At 46.9% G+C, this 23,278-nt stretch overlaps 1 protein-coding gene across 2 annotated transcripts in view; it reads right to left on the reverse strand.

Annotated features, from left to right (window-relative positions):
- Window positions 1–23,278, reverse strand: part of SNX2 (sorting nexin 2) — a 298,179-nt gene that overhangs the window by 48,554 nt on the left and 226,347 nt on the right. For both annotated transcript variants that reach the window (XM_069226951.1, XM_069226942.1), the window contains 2 exons: window positions 9,047–9,160; window positions 8,727–8,820 (listed from right to left, as the gene is read on the reverse strand). In XM_069226951.1, the coding sequence (XP_069083052.1) occupies window positions 8,727–8,820; window positions 9,047–9,160 (208 nt within the window). The remainder of the gene's footprint in view (window positions 1–8,726; window positions 8,821–9,046; window positions 9,161–23,278) is intronic.

Genomic DNA, 23,278 nt, shown 5'->3' on the forward strand with positions numbered 1-23,278 from the left:
TGTTCTGCTCTGATGGAGATTCGATGCTGAATCACCCAATGCCACAGCTTCTGCGCCTCCAGTGATAACGCCCGAGACCTTGTGCCTCCCTGCTTGTTGATGTAATGCATGACCGTGGTGTTGTCCGTCCTTATCAAAACTGAAGAATCTCTGATGTTCGTGAGGAAGGATTTGAGTGCCAAAGCTACCGCTCTTAACTCTAATACATTTATGTGGAGAGTTGATTCTTGAGTGGACCATCTTCCCCTCACGGAAAGATCCTGTAAATGAGCACCCCATCCCTCCAGGGATGCGTCTGTTGTTACTATGTGCATGGTCCTGTCCTTCGGAAATGACAGTCCGTCTGAGACGAGGAGAGTTTCCTTCCACCACCTGAAAGCCTGTTTCGCTGAAGGGGTTATTCGTACTATCTCGTCGAAAGAGCCTTCTGTCTGTTTCCATTGATTGTCTAATTGTTGTTGAAGAGTCCTCATGTGTAGACGACAGTTCCTTATCAACGGAATGCAAGACAATAGCATCCCTAGAAAAGACTTGTAAGTCCGCACTGAAACGGACCTTCTTCTGCTGAGAAGTGCTGCTAAGTCTCGAAGTTTCTTTCTTCTGTCCTGCGAAGCAAAGGCTTTCGCTTGTAGAGTGTCTAAGATGGCTCCTAGAAACGTGATATTCTGAGTGGGCTCTAGGTGAGACTTGGGATAATTGACTGTCAAGCCCAAAGCTCCGAAAAGGGAGAGACATGTCTCCGTGTCTCTGGCAGCCTTCGACGCTGTACGTGCCTTTATTAGCCAGTCGTCTAAGTACGGGAACACCTGTACCCCTAATTGTCTAAGGTGGGCTGCCACTCGCGCCAAAACCTTGGTGAACACTCTTGGAGCCGACCTGAGGCCAAAAGGCAGCACTCTGAACTGGTAATGAATGCCTGCAACCCTGAACCGCAAGAATTTCCGATGATTGGGGTGAATTGGAATGTGGAAATATGCGTCCTGAAGATCTAACGATGTCATAAAATCCCCTCGGTTGAGCAGGCGCAGGACGTCTTGAAGAGAGATCATGCGAAAAGATTGCTTCTTGAGGTATTTGTTGAGCGAACGAAGATCTTGAATAGGCCTCCAGTCTCCGGTCTTCTTCCGGATAAGGAAAAAACGGGAGTAAAAACCTGTTCCCTTCTGGCTTCTTGGTACGATCTCTATTGCTCCCTTGCTCATTAAGATAGCAATCTGTTCCATAAGCTCGTTGAGATGGGCTGGCGGGGTGCCTTTTGGTGGTACTTGAGGGGGAGGTTGGTTGAATTCTAGTGTATGCCCCCGATTGATAATGTCCAAAACCCATTTGTCTGTAGTTATTCTGGACCATTGGTGTAGAAATTCGGAAATTGTGCCCCCTATAAGAGTGTTGATATAGGGGCTGGGTGCAGACACTTGATGAGGGTCACTGCTTTCTTGCTGTTTCTTTGGTTCTGAAAGCAGACTTTCCTCTCGTTTGTTGTCTGAAGCGAGCTGATGATTGCTGACGAAAGGAATGCGTCTGTTGCTGTCCGAAGGTTGAGCGAAATTGACCTTGGTAAGAGGAGTAAGGACGATATTGTTGAAAGCCTCCTCTATGTGAAAAGGTTCCTCTCCCTCTCGCTCCCCGAAAGGGTTGCCTTTTGTACTGAAGCGTTGCAAGTGATCTGGCTGTTTCAGTGTCTGCCTTAATAGACTGCAATGCATCGTCGACATGTTTGCCAAACAAAAGCTCGCCATCATACGGCATGTCCAGAACCTTCAGTTGAACTTCAGGCCTAAAAGAGGTAGCCTTAAGCCACCCCTGGCGTCTGAGCACAGCCGCCCCGGCCAACTGTCGAAAACCTGTGGAGGAAACATCAATGGCAGAGTCTATGATTTCAGCCGAAATCTTTTCTCCTTCTTGCAGAATTCTGCGTGCTTCTATTCTACTGGTCTCAGGTAACATATCTATGAATTGTGACATGTCAGACCACATCTGGCGATCGTATCTCCCAAGTATTGCAAGAGAGTTAGCTGCTCTAACCGTGGTGGCAGCCATAGTTGAAAATTTCTTGCCTATGGAGTCCAAACGACGTCCTTCCTTGTCTGGGGGGACAGTCAGAGAAGCCGATGGATTCCTGGACCTCCTCTGAGCTGCTTGTGAAATAACCGAATCCGGTTTAGGATGGCTGATCAAACACGCTGGGGAGTTGTCTGTTGCCTTATATTTTTTCTCTAGTCTGGGCAAGACTGCAGGAATGGAGGACGGAGTCTGCATGACTTTTAGGCCCTCTTCCCAAATGAAATCGACAATGGGAATGGCCCTTACCGATTTCCTAGTGTCTTCTTTAAAGTCATAAAGAAAGCAGTCCGATTGTTTTGACGTAATCGGTAGCTGGAATCTTTTCGCAGCTCTTTCCATGACACTATGGAAACCCCCAATGTCCTGCGGTGGAGAGTCCACTGGCGGTGGTGTAGACGGAGATGGAGTTTGGATCTGATACTCATCCCACTCCGGAATGAGAGAATCTGATTCCTGTATTTCCCCTTCCTCCTGTTCCTCCTCGGATGACGGTGAAGCAATACCCTGAACCGATGGAGGTGCTGTGGTAGGGCCCGGAAATTCTGAAGGTCTAGCCGGAGTGGACACTGGTGTCTGTGGAGGTTGTACCGGTGTAGAAGACCCAGGCGGGGGAAATCTCGAATAGTAGTCCTGCATCATTTGTTGAAGGTTGTTTATCAACGAGACCGGCATCTGTACTGTCTGTTCTTGTTGTTGGAAAGGCCCTTGATCCTGTTGGTCCGGATAGGGCTGAAGATCCTCCTCTTCATCTTCCTCTTGGCACTTTATACGTAGTTCGGATGGACTACGTGCTACCGGAAAAAAGCAGTCATCAGAATAACCATTGCCGTCATCATCATCATCATCAGCAAATAGATGCTGCGGAGGAATTGGTGCAACCTTGCTGGGCGATGTATGTGATGGCAGCAATAAAGACGACTTGCTTTTCACAGGTAAAATCCTTTGCGGTAGGTAAGGAGATGCTCCAGAGAGATGATAATGAGTCGTCGACGGAGCTGCCGTCGACGGTGCACTCGTCGATGGTGTCCTCGTCGACGGTGCAGGCGTCGACGGAGCCGTCGATGTAGTTGGTATCGGTGCTACCAGTGTCGACGGAGGTCTCGTCGACGAAGTCAATATCACTACGCCATCTGTCGACGGGGTTGTCGTCGACGGGTTTGCCGTCGTCAGGTGCGTCGTTGGTATCTTCGTCGGTGAAGCCGACAGCGACTTTCTGAATTTTCTCGTGGATGAATGCGTCGACGGCAAAGATTTCAGCTTCTTACCCGTCGACGGCTTCTTTGTGATTTTCAAAGTGTGCGACGACGACGGACCATACTTCAGACTCACCGATGTTATCGTCGTAGATGACAGCGGAGACGAAGTTACTATCATCGGTGATGGAGGAGCCGTCACTGTAGTCGTCGTCACAGGGAGACCTGTCGTCGACGGAGCGCTCGTCGACGGTGTCGTCGACGGTGTCGATTTTTTGGACATCGACGGAGGCAGTGAGCTTGAAGACTTTTTAAGCTTCTTTGAAGAAGAAGCAGGTGTGGATGGCTCTGAGTGAACCCTGCCACATGCTACCTTGGATGTTGAAGGTAGATCATCCGGCTTGTCCTTAAACGCATGCAGCTTCTTGGCTGACTTACTGCTTGTAGGGGATAGGCTCTCCACAGACCGCTTCCTTTTCCTTGAGGTCACTGAAGTGTCACTCTCCTCTTCAGAAAGAGCTTCTCTTGCCTTCTTTTTCTGGAGCCACAGTAGGAGCCTGGCTTCTCTGTCCCTCAGAGTCTTGTTAGGAAAGGTCCTACAGATCTTACAGTCCTTGACCTTATGCTCTGGATGTAAGCAATAGATACATTCTTTGTGAGGATCCTCACAGTGAAGTCTCAACTTGCCACAGGTCCCACAAGGCCTAAAAAGACCTTTTCTTGTAGACATGATGGAAAAACTTTTGTAGAAAAAAGTCAAGTGAAAATTTCTAAAGATTTCTCTTGAAGAGATAGAAAACTGAGCAAAGCTCAGGGAGACTCCCTTACACACGACGTGCGGTAGAAAATCTGACAGACTGAGCCTCTGTGCTGAGGGTTCTAAAGGGGTGGTCACACCTGATTGGTTGAAGTTTGGGCTCTTTCTAAAGAGGCTGATAGTTCTACAATTGAATGTGTTTTTTCCTATTGACTTCAATGAAAAAAAAAAAATTCTCTATTTATTGCTTTTTATGTACCGTGGGACTCCCACTTCGATGACGGGGAATGATTCAAGCATGTGAATCTATGAAAGATACCCCAATACTGGAGAAGCTGGATACCATCCTCCATGACATTTCTGTGACTCGGCTAGACCTGGGGGGTGAAGGGGCAATGCAATGGCACTGGAGTTGGGACTCCTTCTAGAGGAGTCAAGGAAACTTTTGGAGAGGGTAAAGACCGTGGAGGAGACTGATGAGGAGTTATAACCACTAACACAGGCCCACAACCAACAGACAGGGTTCCTCCCGACAGGGTCCAGGAGCTGGAGGATAAACTGGATGACCTAAAGTGTTGCTCCGGAACAACAATATCAGACTGGTTGGTTTTCCAGAGGGAGCGGAGGGTGACGACCCCACAGGTTTTGTGGAATCTTGGCTTGCTGCAGACCGCCCCCCTGACCATGGATGGCCACGAAGGGGGCTTTCTCCCCCACTCCTCTTTTCAACCGCCTGTGGATCGGGCAGAGACAGGACAGTTCTCAACTACAGCCGGGCCCCCTCTGGACATTGCCACACTTAAACGCCAAAGTATTTGGAGGGGCTACTGAGACGATGTCTCCCCCACCACTTTGAAACCCCTAAGGCCTTTGGGATGCCATCACACAGGACCTACATACTTCACGTACTTTGATAACTGTTGGGGCAGCCAGATGTTGTCCTACTGCCCTGCGGTTGGAAGTTGGGAAAGCTGTTTTAATGTTAGATTTGAGCCTCACCTCACATGCGCACAGTACCATGACTGGTAAACTCACACAGGTGGAAACATCTCTGGGAGGCCTTGGGAGGCTGGCTCAGTAGATGGCACACACCGACTGAAGTGTGGGACCGCCACAAACAGCTGCTTGAGTCACTGCTCTGCCTCGACTAGAAGGCATACCAAACTAAGATGCATGCTGAGGGGGATAAGCCAAGTCGGCTGTTGGCCTGGCTTCTAAGGTGGCATCGGATATTGACCCTATGATTTGTATCTGCCATTGCCCGATTCGGTCGCCACCACACGAGGCGAGTCATGATGTGTTCTATGCCCTTTCCCAAACCCTCTACAGCCTTGTGCCTGTCCAGCGGGGTCTGCAATTCAAGACTTTCTACTCATTTTTGTGCTGCCCAATATATCTGCAGAGCATAGGGGAAAACTCAGACTGTCCAATAACAGAGCAAGAGATATGGAGCGCAATCTGTGCTTCCCCCTATCTACAAAACTCAAGACCTAGATGGCCTAGCTATTGAATTCTACAAAACCTGAGGCCCTCATTGTCCCCAAGCCGTCAGAGCTTTACTCAACTGCCCTGGTGGTTAGGCACCTAGCCATCCATGAGGGAAGTGCTCCTGATGTTGCTCCAGAAGCCTGGGCGCTACCTAGTGGAGGTTACTTTATACAGATCGCTGTCCATGCTGGGCAGAGATTATAAAACCCTTAGCAAAATAATAGCAGCGCACCTTTTGGAACACATGCCCAAACTGATCCATCAGGAGCAGAAAGGGTTAATTCTGGGCAGATCCACAATGCTCAACCTCCGGAGACTGCACAGGCTGATGCAGGAGACCCAAGCACGCTGGCCCTACTTGGCGCACCTGCTCCTGAATGTTGAGAAAGCGTTTGATACCCTAGACCTGTTTTGTACCTGTTCGAAGTGCTGCTGGGGATAGGAAATCAAGGCAGGTCCCTAGGACTGATTAAGCTCCTTTACACAGAGCAAACAGCACAAGAAAGGATAGGGCTGTAGATTTTGCAGCAGTTCCTATTAAGTAGAGGCACACGACAGGGATGCCCCCTCTCTCCCTTACTATTCACCGCAGCAATAGAACCCCTGGCACAGTGGCTGCAGTAGTCTGGACAAGCCTGGGGTAGACTGGCTCCCAATATGTTTCGTTGTATGCCTGGTGTAGACCAGGGACATGCACATTGGCATGGCTGACATGATACAGATTCTGGACCGCTTCAAATCTATCTCAGAGCTGGGTGTTAACTGGACCAAGACCTGCCTCTTTGATTCGGTGGAAACCACAGACCTTCAGATATTTCAGCATTAATATCTTTCATATGGCGTGGGACCTGACTGATGGTAATCTCAAAAAGGTGATATCCTCCCGGTGCCCCCAGGCTGCTTTCTTGTGCTCACTTCCCCTCTCAGTGCACAGCTGGGTGCACATCCCAAAATGGTGATGTTGCCCAAGCTCCTCTATCACTTTGCAAACCTACTGCTTCATTTCCCCACGGCAACTTTTGAGTTCTGAACGTGATGCTGGGTGGCTTAATCTCGAATAAGGGGAGACGCATGGTGTCCCTCGCCAAGCTGCAGCTGCCACACAAATGTGGACAGTTGGGAGCCCTGGTGTTTAACAACTAATATCTGGTGGTCCAACTTTAGTAGCTAGCCTGACGGCTCGCAGGATGCAACTAAGCAGAACTGGGTGCAGAGAAAAAGGCTGAGGCACTAACTCAGATACAGGAGCTACTTCTTTCTGGCACTGCATTGATGAGGCCCTTGATCAATCTACCTTGGGTGGCACACGAGAGCCCCTGCAGGGTGCTGCAGATGTCGCCTGGGATTTCTTGGTATGCACCACAGATACTCCTTACATCATTGCATATATTTAGGACCACAGTGGGCCAAGCAGAAGCGGGACTTTGAGAGACTGCAGGGGTGATCTCACTGGACTGGGTGATCTGTTCCAAGGTGGACCACTTATCCAGTCTGACTTACTGACAGAACAAACGGATCTTCCTGCAAGCCAGATCCTAGCACATAGGCACCCTGTGGTGGAGAGCAAGTGGGGAATAATGGACACACAGCCGGTCCCACACCCTGATGCAGACTTTTTACATGGTGGGGAATGGGCAACATCTGATTGCCTAGTTCACGAAAGCCATATCCCATAGGACAGAGGACCCTTTGGTGATGCTATGTCACACATGGGAGGAGGATGTTAGCTGTACTCTAACTGCGAAGGAGTGGAAAAGAGTACTGGTCTACACACGTAGGGTCTCCTGCAACACCTGGTTCTAGTAAATACAATATTTTACACAGGGCCTACTAAATACCGGCCAGATTACATAAAATTTCCCTGCAGGGATACCAGGGTGCAGGTGCTGCAGCATCCCTGTCGCACATATGATACACATGATTTGGAGCTGCCCGAATGCCCACGGTATAGGGACAAATGTCTGTGCGGGCCTCTCTGGTGTCACAGGCCGTTCCGACCTGGATAATGCAGCCAGCTGTTTTTTGTGCCTCTATAAGTATAGGAAAGTGGTGGCGCCTAGAGCCGCTCTATAGACTTAACACTGATGCTCGTTAGGCAGGCAATTGTGATGCATTGGAAGGCCCTGCTCTTCGGAGGGCGAAGGCGGGGGCTGTTAGACCAGTGGGGTTGAGGCAGCAATGCTTTGCTGGGCAGGGGTGGGGAGACTGCGTAAGTGCCCCACTGCAGCTGCAAGGATGGACGGTGACTTAGGCCAGTGCTATCCCCCTGTACGTAGGAACCAGGTGCAGGGTTGTTGTTGTTGATTTCATGTTTTAAAGTTAATATTGCATCTCAATGCGCAGGGTTATGTTGACATTGAACATCTATATTGTACAATACTGTGTGTATCGTGATACTCAACATGTCCGATTTATGAAGAATATAACAAAATCCAATTGAAGATGGTTAAAAAAAAAAAAAAAAGGATTTTTTTTGCAAGTATATTCCGGGAGTGACGTAACCAAAAACCCAGCTGAGGCAGAGTTAATGCAAGCCATCCACACATTAATAAGCCGAAATCAAAAGATAAGAAATAAAGCAGGACGTAACAGACAAGGAATTGTTTTACAGCATAACAATAATCCACGTTCATAAACCTACTTTATATAGCGCATCATACTCTACATCCTAAGCGCTGTAATTAATGGGTGCTACTTTTACTCCAACAAAGGGTTTTCTGTTTACAAACCACGCAAGGATGGAAGGCTGAGCTGGCCTTGACGGATTAAATCTTGTGATCTGCAGACGATGCCAGAGACCAGCGTTCTAACCAATCATTTAATAGTTTTCTTACCGTGTCAACAGAAGTGCTTCACACACATTGTTTGACAGTTTTGAAATGCCCTTGAACTTATTTATTTCAGACTTTTAATTGAACATGAAGCAACAATAACACGGTTAAATAATTTGTAACTGTACAAATCGGCGTTCATATTTTGCCTTCATCTTACTGGGTGTGTGTTGCTTTGCAGTAAGTAATTTAGCAATAAATAATCACTGAATGGTGCTGGTATAACAAACACATCTTTGTACTTTCGGCAAAGCTAATAAAATGGCCTTCGTGTCTGCGGAATCAAATTATTAAGTCTATGTACGAAGATAAACCTGCAGAAAACAAAGGTTTTGAAAGAAAACTTCCCTATGTCGCTGAAGTAAGGAACGCCCAAACTGTTAGAATACCAACCTTTTCTGTGACAGACTAAGGTTTCCACACTCATATGAAGCTTTCTGAGCTGTTGATCAAGATTTTCAAACTGCTGTTGCTTTTCCTCAAACCACTAGTGTAATAAATAAAAATAAAAAAGTTATTCAAAATGACCACGGTTACTAACAGGTGAACGAACATGAATTTACTTTTCGAAGTCCCCAGGAAAAATGGTAAGGTGTGTCGCACAATATCATGAACGATCAAAAGCATATCCCATTTTGTACACTGCAGCCTTAAAACACAATTGTTTAGTTCATTAATTCATCTCATTATTCAAGTCGAAAATCGGCCATTACCGCATCCGATTCATTCATCTTGATTGTCATTTTGTTGACAGCGTCGGCAGCCTTGTTCACCATCCTCAATATTCCTGCCCCGCTTAGAGCCTGGGTGCTAACCGCTCTTGGCAGCTACAATTGAATGACAAATAAGGGCAAGCAAACCGGTTAAAAGGCTGGCGGCTTAACTGGCCACAGAGGGCCAAAAAACGTTGTTGGGTTTTTTCGATTCGTATACATTTCAATGCAGTAATACCCAATTTCTCAAAATTTACCACTTCTAAATTCTCAGAGGAAAACTAAAAAATAGACTTTGCATTTGCTTTCTGTGGGCATCTACATTTAGATGGAACGAACACCACATGTCTGTAGTCATTACAAAACAAGCATGCACCTGTAGACACGATAGCAGTAGCTCTAATATCACAAAAGGAAACGGAAATACCAACTGTACAATGCACCACCCAAGCACATTTAAATATACATACACACATCATGATGAGTGAGCATCTACAGAACAAATAATAAAAAAAAAAAAACATAACATGAGGGAGTCCGGACAGATCTGAAGAATAACCCAAAGCATGAGATGAAAACATGTAGCCACCATACTGATGTCCATCTTATGTTTCGCATTGAACCTTTTTGTGCTTTAAAAAAACAAACAAAAAACTGCTATAACTTTTTTTTTTTTTTTCATTTCCCGCCTCCCAGCTGCTCCTCCCTCCCACCTCCCCTTCTTAACCCCTTCGCTGCCAGGCCTTTTCCCCCCTCCTGTGCCGAGCCTTTTTTTGGCTATTTGAGGCAGTTCGCGCTTAGGCCCTCATAACATTTTGTTCACATAAGCTAGCCACGCCAAATTTGCGTCCTTTTTTTTCCAACATCCTAGGGATTCTAGAGGTACCCAGACTTTGTGGGTTCCCCTGAAGAAGACAATCACAAAAAGGGAGTACGGGTTAGTTGTAATGTGGGTAGGTCATTAATGTACTAATTATGACGCTAAGCCACTCAAACAACCTCGACTAGAGGTGTAAATTATGTACGCTGTGTGGAGAAGAGGAAGACCAAGAAATTAGCCAAAATACAGTGAATTTTTTTTTTTTTTTTTTAAATGGGAAAAAGGGCTGCAGAAGGCAGCTTGTGTTTTTACCCTGAAAATGGCATCAACAAAGGACTTGCGGTGGCAAGATCACCATCTTACCAGCTTTCAGGAACAGGCAGACTTGAATTGGAAAACCCAATTTTTCAATACAATTTTGACATTTTACTGGGACATACCCCATTTTTACTATTTTTTGTGCTTTCAGCCTCCTTCCAGTTAGTGACCAAAATGGGTGAGAAACCAATGCTGGATCCCAGAAAGCTAAACATTTCTCTGAAAAGTAGACAAAACTCTGAATTCAGCAAGGGGTCATTTGTGTACATCCTACAAGTGTTTCCTACAGAAAATAACAGCTGAAATAAAAAAATATTGAAATTGAGGTGAAAAAAACAGCCATTTCTCTCCGCGTTTTACTCTGTACCTTTTTCCTGCAATGTCAGATTTTTTAAAGCAATATACCGTTACGTCAGCTGGACTCTTCTGGTTGCGGGGATATATAGGGCTTGTAGGTTCATCAAGAACTCTAGGTACCCAGAGCCAATAAATGAGCTGCACCTTGCAATGGGTTTTTATTCTATACCAGGTATACAGCAATTCATTTGCTGAAATATAAAAAGTGAAAAATAGGTATCAAGAAAATCTTTGTATTTCCAAAATGGCCACAAGATAAGGTGTTGAGAAGCAATGGTTATTTGCACAGCTCTGAATTCCGGGGTGCCCATACTAGCATGTGAATTACAGGGCATTTCTCAAATAGACGTCTGTTTTTTACACACTGCCTTACATTTGGAAGGAAAAAATGTAGAGAAAGACAAGGGGCAATAACACTTGTTTTGCTATTGTGTGTTCCCCCAAGTCTCCCAATAAAAATGGTACCTCACTTGTGAGAGTAGGCCTAGCGCCCACAAAAGGAAATGGCTTAAAACACAACGTGGACACATCACATTTTTTCACAGAAAACAGAGATGTTTTTTGCAAACTGCCTCCCTGTGAATTTTGGCCTCTAGCTCAGTCGGCACCTGGGGAAACCTAGCAAACCAGCGCCTTTTTGAAAACTAGACACCTAGGGGAATCCAAGATGGGGTGACTTGTGGGGATCTGACCAGGTTCTGTTACCCAGAATCCTTTGCAAACCTCAAAATTTGACCAAATAAAACACTTTTTCCTCATTTCAGTGAAAGAAAGTTCTGGAATCTGAGAGGAGCCACAAATTTCCTTCCACCCATCGTTCCCCCAAGTCTCCAGATACAAATGGTACCTCACTTGTGTGGGTAGGCCTAGCGCCCACGAAAGGAAATGGCCCAAAACTCTATCTGGACACATCAAAATTATCAAATACAAAACTAGCTGTTTTTGCAGGGGGGGGGGGCACCTGCGTTTTTGGTCCTGGGCTCAGCAGCCTTCTAGGGAAACCTGCCAAACCCAGACATTTCTGAAAACTAGACACCCGAGGGAGTCCAGTGAGGTGTGACTTGCGTGGATCCCCCAATGTTTTCTTACCCAGAATCCTCAGCAAACCTCAAATTTAGCTAAAAAAATAATAATCAAATTTTCCCACATTTCTGTGTGGGATCACCGCACTGGGACACATTTCATACCACCCAATGTTCCGCTCAGTCTCCCGCTACAAATGATACCTCATTTGTGTAGGTGGGCCAAGTGCATGTGAAAGGGAAGAGCCAAAAACATGTCGATATTAAGGGGGAACATAGGGGGTCCAAAAGGGCAGTTTGCAAAAAAACATTTTTAGGCTGACAAGTGCAGCAGAATTTTTATCGGTATAGATGAGACAATGCTGGGTGGTAGGAATTTTGTGGATTCCTGCAGACTCCGGAAGGTTCCATCACAAAAACGTGGGAAAAATGAGTGATTTCCAGCAAAGTTGGAGGTTTGAAGGGGATTGTGGGTACAAAAATGATGCGGGGTGCATGTGAAACACACCACCCTGGAATCACCCAGATGTTTAGTTTTCAGATGTGTTTAGGTCTTGTGGATTTTTCTACATGGCAGCGTCCCAAAGTCCATAAAGTGCAACCCTCACCATTCCAAGTGGGACGATTTTGAGAGTAAGCCAAGTTTTCATTGCCCAAAGGTAAAACTAAAACCCAAAATAATCAAATGTCTTCTTGCTTGCTGTGGGATAAAATGTTTTAGTGTGCGGGGGGGGAGCTGAAAGACTGTTAGCCCCTTCAGTTGAGGTGGGGGCGTAACCAGGCCCATACTGGTTGGTAGCCACCACCCCAATATATATATATATATATTTTTAAATTCCCTGGCATCTAGTAGACTTTCTGCCCACAGGGTGTGGATCAGGGGTAATTGCCCCATCTGCCCACTGGTGGGCAGAACAACTTTGGCCCCATTTATTTGAGGTGGGGGTATGGCCATACCCCCTACCCTCTTATTTTTGAGAAAAAAAAAAAACTTCCGTGGCCTCTGGTGGGCTTTCGGCCCCCCCTTGGGGGCAGATGGGCCTTCCACAAATAGGCCCATCTGCCCCCTATGGGGGCAGATATGGCCAACAATAATGTGCCCCCATGGGGCGTGACCCTTACCCAAGGGGCTGCCCCCCTAAAGAAAACACATGCATACACACACACACACCAATCCCTGGTGCCTAAGTGGTTTCTGCCCCCATGGGGGCAGTTGGCCTAACAAAAATCGTCGATCTTCCCCCAAAGGGGGCAGAAATGGTCTAAATACAATTTGCCCCCCAGGGGAACGACCCGTGCCTAAGGGGTCGCTCCCCTTGCGTGAAATTAAAAAAAAAAAAAACTCCCTAGTGTCTAGTGGTTTCTGTCCCCCTTGGGGGCAGATTGGCCTCATAAAAATAGGGGGGGGGGGGGGGCAGGGGTGGAAGGGCTAGCGCTCCCTCTGGGCTCTGTGCCCAGGACGTAATGGTTACGTCCTGGGCACAGGAGCACTGTGCCTCAGGACGTAACCATTACGTCCTGGGCACAGAAGGGGTTAATGGCGGCCGCTGGCGCACCAGAGGCAAGCCCATCTGCGCCCGTCTGCACCTGGACCGCGCCCAGTGCCTTCCCCCAGTCCACATTTCTCCGACCCCCCCGAAGCAACACTACTCCTCCACAGAACTCCATGCCCTCAACCCAGGCCAGCACCCCTTCTGCGCCCAGACCAACCCCAAACACACACATGGACCATTCACATGCCACTCATGCCATTTTTCCTGCACCCACACTAACACCAGCAACACCAACAAGCACCGCAATAACACCAAACCCTGCAACCACCTTAACTGCATCCTCCTGAACACCCACTCCGTCCACAAGCACGCCATCGAGCTTTTGGACCTGCTCACAACATACTCTCCTGACAGCGCCCTCCTCACGGAAACATGGATGAACCCCTCATCAGAACCAGACATTGCCATAGCCATCCCAGAAGGCTACAAAATCACCCGTAGAGACCGCATAAACAAACTAGGAGGAGGTATCGGCATAATACACAAAAACAACATCAAAATCTACACCAACACCAACGATACCCTAGACAACGTAGAACACCTACACTTTCTAATACACATAAACGCCAACACCACCCTTAGAGGAACCCTCATTTACAGACCACCAGGAGTCCGCCCCCCATTCTGCAACGCCATCGCAGATACCATCAGCTCCCACGCCCTCACCTCCACAGACTACATACTCCTTGGTGACCTCAACTTTCACCTGGAAAACACCCACAACTGCAACTCCACAGCCCTGCTGGACAACCTCACAAACCTTGGCCTCAAGCAACTGGTCACCTCACCCACTCACTCTGCGGGACACACACCTGACGCCATTTTCACCTCCAGCAGACACATCACCTTCACACACACCACCAAGCTCCACTGGACTAACCACCACTGCGTCCACTTCTCCTTCATGAAACCCCCCACCCACCACCACCAACACTACACCCTATCGCAAATGGAACAAGATCTCCAATGAACACCTGATTGCCAACCTCACACAAGCTCCACCTCCCAACACCAACGACCCCAACACCGCTGCCCACAACCTCACACAATGGCTAACAACCTGCGCAGACTCCCTCGCCCCACTGAAAACAAACAACAACCGCACCGTCAAAACTGCCCCCTGGTTCACCACAGAACTCCAGGCTTCCAAACGAGAATGCCGCAAAACTCAGAAAGCCTGCCGCCAAGAACCCTCAATGAGCAACTTCTCTGCCCCCAAAACAGCCATGGGCAAACACCACCAACTCATCCGGACCACCAAACGGTCCTTCTACAAAGAACGCATAGGAAACACACACAACAGCAAGGAGCTCTTTGCCATCGTCAAAGAACTCACCAAACCCGAATCCAGCACCATCGACCCTCCACACTCCCAAAACCTCTGGAATTCCCTCTCAACTACTTTCACCGCAAAATCACAGACATACACAACAGCTTCACATCATCACCACTCACCATCACCACCACCGACACAACCAATAACACAACACCCTCCCACACCAACCAACTACACACCTGGACCCCCTCTAACGACGAAGAAATAGGCAAAACCATGAACTCCATCCACTCAGGCTCCCCAACAGACCCTTGCCCCCACCACATTTTCAACAAGGCCAGCCATATCATCGATCCCCAGCTCCGCGCCGTCATCAACAGTTCCTTCGACACCGCTACCTTCCCAGACATTTGGAAGCACGCCGAAGTCAACCCTCTTCTCAAAAAACCCAAAGCAGACCGGGAAGACCTCACAAACTACCGTCCCATCTCTCTTCTCCCCTTCCCTGCAAAGGTCGCTGAGAAGATAGTTAACGCTCAACTGTCTCACTTCCCAGTCTGGATTCTGCAAGAACCACAGCACTGAGACCGCCCTCATCACCTGCACAGATGACATCAGGACCAGAGTGGACAAGGCCGAGACCCTCGCCCTCATCCTCCTAGCCCTCTCTGCAGCTTTTGACACTGTATGCCACCAAACCCTCCGCGCACGCCTTTTTGACGCCCAAATTCGACACAAGGCCCTGTACTGGCTCACCACCTTCCTAGCCGAAAGAACCCAAAGAGTTTGCATCCCTCCTTTCCGGTCTCCAGCCACCAAGATCATCTGTGGGGTCCCCCAAGGATCCTCCCTCAGGCCCACCCTCTTCAACATCTACATGGCCCCTCTCACCCACATCCTCCGCCCCACGGAATCACCATCATCTCATACGCAGATGGCATCCAGCTCATCATCTCCCTCACCAAGGACCCAGCAACCGCCAAGATAAACCTGCACGCCGGACTCCTCAACATTGCCAAATGGATGACAGCAAGCCATCTCAAACTAAACTCAAACAAAACAGAAATCATCATCTTCGGCCCCAACAAGACTGCATGGAACAACTCCTGGTGGCCCACCACCCCCAGCACCCACCTCCCACGCATGCAACCTTGGCATCGTTCTAGACTCATCTCTCTCCATGACCCAGCAAATCAACCCCATATCATCCTCATGCGTCAACACCCTCCGCATGCTACGCAAGACTTTCAAATGGATTCCTTTAGAAACAAGAAGAACAGTCACCCACGCCCTCATCATCAGCAGACAGGACTATGGCAACGCTCTCTACGCAGGACCACAGCCAAGCTTCAAAGAAAACTCCAGCGACTACAGAACGCAGCCGCACGTCTCATCCTCAACCTCCCTCGCCACGAACACATATCCGCCCACCTCAGATCCCGACATCTTCAAAGTCCTCATCCACGCTCACAAAACCCTCCACAACACTGGGCCGACCTACCTCAACGAACGAGTAAACTTCCACATACCAACCCGACAGCTCGGCTCCGCCGCCCTCGCTACAGTCCACCGCATCCAACGCACCATCTCCGGTGGCAGATCCTTCTCCCACCTCGCCGCCAAGAACTGGAACTCCCGCCCCACCTACCTACACAAGACCCAGGACCTCCTAACCTTCAGAAAGCACCTTAAAACATGGCTTTTTGAGCAGTAACCGGCAACCCCCACCACAGCGCCTTGAGACCCTAACGGGTGAGTAGCGCGCTTAAGAAATTATTTGATTGATATATCGGAGTAAAAAAAAAAAAGTCCAGCAATGCAGTTGTTAGATAGCATGACACAATGTCCCAATAATTTACATAAAGAGATCACTTGAAATTTCCAGAGACTCAACCAATAAGCAGGACAAAACATTTAGACAATTCCTTCCACCGCCCACGAATACTGATCTCGATGAGTTTTGTGTACATGGGGTGCTGCATTGATGAACGTGTTTCCCCTTACATCCTGCCGTGTTTATTTCATACAGCGTTCAACAAACAAAAGAGTAGAGGTGAAGCAATTCCCAGGGGCGGCGGCCCCTCTGCTACAGCAGAGGAGCCTCACCACGCTGCTAAAAGCGGAAAAATAAAGTGATAATAAACGTTTTTTATTATCTCTTTATTTTTCTGCTTTCTAGGGGTAGGGGGGCGGAGGATTAGGAGGAGTGGTGGTGTGCTTCTAGGTACGCATGTCAGTTTGGTAGGCCGGCAAACTGACATGCGCACTTAGCACTCTCCACCCAGCTGTATTGCACAACCAGGTGCAGAACCGCTCGCCACCCCTTTCTGGCTTCAGCCGCTACAGGCTATTCCATATATATCAGGGTAACAGCAGATTTGATTAAATCAACCAGGGTTTATATCACTCGTAAATACTGTGTTCAGCATGAGATAAGACCTCAGTAGGTTCCAAATATACTTGGGCGGTGTTGTACAAGATTGGATCACTGCATATGTGTCTACTTTATCATCGTATACCACCATATCCATGAGCTAGTCTTTCTCTGAGGGAACTGTCTCTCTCTACCAATAGATGGCAACTCTGCACTTTGCCAGCAGCGCCATAGCAGTAAATTAACTGATATTGCAAGGATGCATTTTAATAAATGCCATGCAAGATGGAAGAAATGTGCAAGATGCAGGAAATCTACAGTGACAGCATCTGTGTGATCGAGTATAATCAATTTATGACTTCTGTTCCGGTGTAAAATATATTTTATGTACATATATGGAAAATGTCACTTACCCAGTGTACATCTGTTCGTGGCATGAGTCGCTGCAGATTCACATGCTGTGCACAGTCCGCCGTCTGGTGTTGGGCTCGGAGTGTTACAAGTTGTTTTTCTTCGAAGAAGTGTTTTCGAGTCACGAGACCGAGGGACTCCTCCTACTTCGGTTCCATTGCGCATGGGCGTCGACTCCATCTTAGATTGTTTTCTCCGCAGAGGGTGAGGTAGGAGTTGTGTATATTAGTAATAGTGCGCCCATGCAATGGAATGAATACGTATGTACATAATAAGGGTTAAAGTAATATATTTACAAATGTACAAATGTTCAAGATCTACTCCTAAACGGCTACAGGCTCCCGGGGAGGCGGGTGGGCGCATGTGAATCTGCAGCGACTCATGCCACGAACAGATGTACACTGGGTAAGTGACATTTTCCGTTCGATGGCATGTGTAGCTGCAGATACACATGCTGTGCACTGACTAGTAAGCAGTTATCTCCCCAAAAGCGGTGGTTCAGCCTGTAGGAGTTGAAGTAGTTTGAAATAATGTTCTTAGTACAGCCTGACCTACTGTGGCTTGTTGTGCAGTTAACACATCTACACAGTAGTGCTTGGTAAATGTATGAGGCGTAGACCAGGTTGCTGCCTTACATATTTCGTTCATTGGAATATTCCCTAGAAAGGCCATGGTAGCTCCTTTCTTTCTGGTTGAGTGTGCCTTTGGTGTAATAGGCAGCTCTCTTTTTGCTTTAAGATAGCAGGTTTGAATACACTTAACTATCCACCTAGCAATGCCTTGTTTTGAAATTGGATTTCCTGTATGAGGTTTTTGAAAGGCAATAAATAGTTGTTTTGTTTTTCTAATTAGTTTCGTTCTGTCAATGTAGTACATTAGTGCTCTTTTGATGTCTAATGTATGTAGTGCTCTTTCAGCTACAGAATCTGGTTGTGGGAAGAACACTGGTAATTCTACTGTTTGATTTAAGTGGAACGGTGAGATAACCTTTGGTAAAAATTTGGGATTTGTTCTTAGAACTACTTTATTTTTATGTATCTGAATAAATGGTTCTTGTATGGTAAATGCTTGAATCTCGCTCACTCTTCTTAGAGATGTGATGGCAATCAAAAATGCAACTTTCCACGTTAAGTATTGCATTTCACAAGAATGCATGGGCTCGAAAGGTGGACCCATGAGTCTTGTTAAGACAATGTTGAGGTTCCATGAAGGAACAGGTGGTGTCCTTGGTGGTATGATTCTTTTTAAGCCTTCCATAAACGCTTTAATGACTGGTATTTTAAATAGTGAAGTTGAATGAGTAATTTGTAGGTAAGCTGATATTGCGGTGAGATGTATTTTTATGGAAGAGAAAGCTAGATTTGATTTTTGCAAATGTAGTAAATATCCAACTATATCTTTTGGAGATGCGGTTAATGGCTGAATTTGATTATTATGGCAGTAATACACGAATCTTTTCCACTTGTTTGCGTAACAGTGTCTAGTGGTAGGTTTCCTAGCTTGTTTTATGACCTCCATACATTCTTGTGTGAGGTGCAAGTGTCCGAATTCTAGGATTTCAGGAGCCAAATTGCTAGATTCAAAGATGCTGGATTTGGATGTCTGATCTGTTGTTTGTGTTGCGTTAACAGATCTGGTTTGTTGGGTAGTTTGACATGAGGTACTACTGACAGGTCTAGTAGTGTCGTGTACCAAGGTTGTCTTGCCCATGTTGGTGCTATTAGTATGAGTTTGGGTTTGTTTTGACTCAACCTGTTTACTACATATGGAAGGAGAGGGAGAGGGGGAAAAGTGTATGCAAAGATCCCTGACCAGTTCATCCATAGAGCATTGCCTTGGGATTGCTCTTGTGGGTATCTGGATGCGAAGTTTTGGCATTTTGAGTTTTCCTTTGTTGCAAATAGATCTATTTGAGGTGTTCCCCAAATTAGAAAGTAATTGTTTAGTATTTGGGGGTGAATTTCCCATTCGTGGGTTTGTTGGTGATCTCGAGAGAGATTGTCTGCCAACTGGTTCTGAATCCCTGGAATAAATTGTGCTATTAGGCGAATGTGGTTGTGAATCGCCCAATGCCATATTTTCTGTGTAAGGAGGCACAACTGTGTCGAGTGTGTCCCTCCTTGTTTGTTTAGATAATACATTGTTGTCACGTTGTCTGTTTTGACAAGAATGTATTTTTGGGATATTATGGGTTGAAATGCTTTCAGCGCTAGAAATACTGCTAACATTTCCAAGTGATTTATGTGAAACTGTCTCTGATGTATGTCCCATTGTCCTTGGATGCTGTGTTGATTGAGGTGTGCTCCCCACCCTGTCATGGAAGCATCTGTTGTTATGACGTATTGTGGCACTGGGTCTTGGAAAGGCCGCCCTCGGTTTAAATTTGTACTGTTCCACCATAGAAGCAAGAGGTATGTTTGGCGGTCTATCAACACCAGATCCAGAAGTTGACCCTGTGCTAGTGACCATTGTGATGCTAGGCACTGTTGTAAGGGCCGCATGTGCAATCTTGCGTTTGGGACAATGGCTATGCATGAAGACATCATGCCTAGTAGTTTCATTACCATTCTGACTTGTATCTTTTGTGTCGGATACATGGCCTGTATTACTTTGTGAAATGTTTGAACCCGTTGTGGACTTGGAGTGGCAATCCCTTTTGCTGTGTTGATTGTCGCTCCTAAGTATTGCTGCGTTTGACACGGCAGAAGGTGTGACTTCGCGTAGTTGATGGAGAAACCTAGCTTGTGAAGGGTTTGTATGACATATTTTGTGTGCTGTGAACACTGTTCCAGCGTATTGGTTTTGATTAGCCAGTCGTCTAAGTACGGGAACACATGTATTTGCTGCCTTCTGATATGTGCAGCTACTACTGCCAGGCATTTTGTAAAGACCCTTGGCGCAGTTGTTATTCCGAACGGCAACACTTTGAATTGGTAATGTATTCCTTGGAATACGAACCTTAGGTATTTCCTGTGTGAAGGATGTATTGGTATATGGAAATACGCATCTTTTAGATCTAATGTTGTCATGTAGTCTTGCTGTTTGAGCAGTGGTATTACGTCTTGTAACGTGACCATGTGAAAGTGGTCTGATTTTATGTAGGTATTTAGTGTTCTGAGATCTAGTATTGGTCTCAGAGTTTTGTCATTTTTGGGTATTAGAAAGTACAGTGAGTAAACCCCTGTGTTTTCCTGTTGAATTGGTACTAATTCTATTGCGTCCTTTTGTAGCAACGCTTGAACTTCTAGTCCTAGAAGATCTATATGTTGTTTTGACATCTTGTGTGTTTTCGGTGGGACGTTTGGAGGGAATTGTCGAAATTCTATGCAATAACCATGCTGGATAATTGCTAAGACCCAAGTGTCTGTTGTTATTTCCTCCCAAAGTTTGTAAAATTGGCTTAGTCTTCCCCCCACCAGGAGTTATGTGATGGGGGGGTGTGACTTGTGAGTCACTGCTTATTTTGAGGGGTTTTGGGGCCCTGGAATTTTCCTCGAGTTTTTGGGAATTGGCCCCCTCTAAATTGTCCCCGAAAACCTCCCCTCTGATATTGGCCCTGGTAGGTAGGTCTTGTTTGTGAGGTTGTGGCTTCTGTAGGTTGACCTCGAAACCCTCCCCTAAAAGGTGTTTTCCGAAATGTGCCTCTGCTCTGGCTCTGGCTTTGGCTTTGGCTGTATCAGTGTCCTTCTTGAGTTTTTCGATGGCAGTGTCTACCTCCGGCCCAAACAATTGCTGTTCATTAAACGGCATATTGAGCACAGCCTGCTGGATCTCCGGTTTGAACCCAGAAGTGCGCAGCCATGCGTGCCTCCGTATTGTGACTGCAGTGTTTATTGTTCTTGCAGCTGTATCTGCTGCATCCATGGAAGACCGTATCTGATTATTTGAGATACTTTGTCCCTCTTCCACCACCTGTTGCGCTCTTTTTTGCAACTCTTTGGGTAAGTGTTCGATGAAATGTTGCATTTCATCCCAATGAGCCCTGTCGTATCTTGCCAAAAGTGCTTGTGAATTGGCGATACGCCACTGATTTGCTGCTTGTGCTGCAACCCTTTTTCCCGCCGCATCAAATTTGCGGCTCTCCTTGTCTGGAGGTGGTGCGTCGCCTGAGGTATGAGAGTTGGCTCTCTTACGAGCTACCCCCACAACTACTGAGTCTGGCGTTAGTTGTGTTGTAATAAATATTGGATCAGTGGGCGGTGGCTTATATTTTTTCTCCACCCTTGGAGTTACGGCTCTGCCTTTAACTGGATCCTGAAATATTTGTTTTGAATGTCTTAGCATTCCTGGGAGCATGGGAAGGCTTTGATATTGGCTATGGGTGGAGGATAGGGTGTTAAAGAGAAAGTCATCCTCAATTGGTTCTGAATGTAAGGACACATTGTGGAACTCGGCTGCCCTTGCGACCACCTGTGTATAGGATATACTGTCCTCAGGTGGTGACGGTTTTGTAGGATAAGAGTCTGGGCTATTGTCAGACACTGGAGCATCGTAGAGGTCCCATGCATCGGGATCATCCTGACTCATCGTGGTATGATCTGGTGAGTGCATCAGTGGTGGAGTTGTTGCCGGTGATGCATGTATTGATGGTGGTGGAGACGGTGGTGGGGTTGTTTTCCTTGCCACCTTTGCCTGTGGTTGCTTGTCCTTTTGTTGAAAGGCAAGTTTCCTTTTTATTTTGATTGGGGGAAGAGTAGTTATCTTCCCTGTGTCCTCATGAATATGAAGCCTTCTTTGTGTGTAGTCAGGCTCTGCAGATTGAAGCTCCTCTCCAAATCGATGTAATTGGGAGGTTAATCCTTGTTCCTCTGTATAGGAAATAGTTTTCGGCTCAGAGGCTGGCTGTTTCGGAACCGAAACCTTTTCGGAAGTCTTTTTAGGCTCCAAAGAAACCTTCTTTGTTCTCGGCGTGTCTCTGTGCCGAAATTCTTCGGTGCTGCTGTCTCTGTGCCGAATTTTCTCGGAGCCACCGTCTCGGCTCCGAGGTTGCTGTGTGGCGGTATCTCGACCGGAGTCGGATGACTTCGACACCAGCATGCCCTTTTTCGGTGCCTTGGATGGGTCACCTATTTTTCGGGTTAAGCCATGGCCTGTTGGCGGTGGCGTCCCCTGGGCTTTTGTAGACTTCTCGTGAGTATTGATTTTCGACGTCTTACTCACGGTTTTGGTTGTTTCTTCGGCGTTGAGTTCTTCCGAATCCGACTCGCGGACAGAGAAAGTTTCTTCTTCCTCCTCGAAACGATCTTGACCTGTCGGCGTGGACGCCATTTGTAGTCTCCTGGCTCTTCGGTCTCTCAGTGTCTTCCTCGACCGAAACGCTCGACAGGCTTCACAAGTATCCTCTTTGTGCTCGGGGGACAAGCACAAGTTACAGACCATATGGTGATCCGTATACGGATTCTTGTGATGGCATTTTGGGCAGAAACGGAATGGGGTCTGTTCCATGAGCCTTGAAGTCGCACGTGGCCGGGCCGACGAGGGATCGAAAAAACCCCGAAGGGCCACCGGAGCTCTTCAAAATTCGGTGTCGATTTGCTCTAACTAACCCGATACCGAACGCAAACAATACCGACGATTTTTTCCAAGATTCTAACTAACTTTCCGACCCGAAACACGGAGCGAAAAGGAACACGTCCGAACCCGATGGCGGAAAAAAAACAATCTAAGATGGAGTCGACGCCCATGCGCAATGGAACCGAAGTAGGAGGAGTCCCTCGGTCTCGTGACTCGAAAACACTTCTTCGAAGAAAAACAACTTGTAACACTCCGAGCCCAACACCAGACGGCGGACTGTGCACAGCATGTGTATCTGCAGCTACACATGCCATCGAACATATATATATATTTTTTTTAAACCTTTATTTATGCATTTTTTTATTTATCAACAAACAAAAAGTGCAATAGGCATCAGAATTATAAAGCAGAGAGAACAAGCACTGGCATAGATAATAGCTCTCGCATTTTGGATGTGAATGCACTATTTTTGTGTTTCTATTGTGTTATTGTTTAGCATCTCGCATTGCCACTACAAGTGAAAAATCACCCCTAGATATGGGTGTGACACAGTACTCACATACATCGAAAATATTAAAGGTCTGTTG

Source organism: Pleurodeles waltl, chromosome 1_1, assembly GCF_031143425.1.
Source record: "Pleurodeles waltl isolate 20211129_DDA chromosome 1_1, aPleWal1.hap1.20221129, whole genome shotgun sequence".
Lineage (NCBI taxonomy): Eukaryota > Metazoa > Chordata > Amphibia > Caudata > Salamandridae > Pleurodeles > Pleurodeles waltl.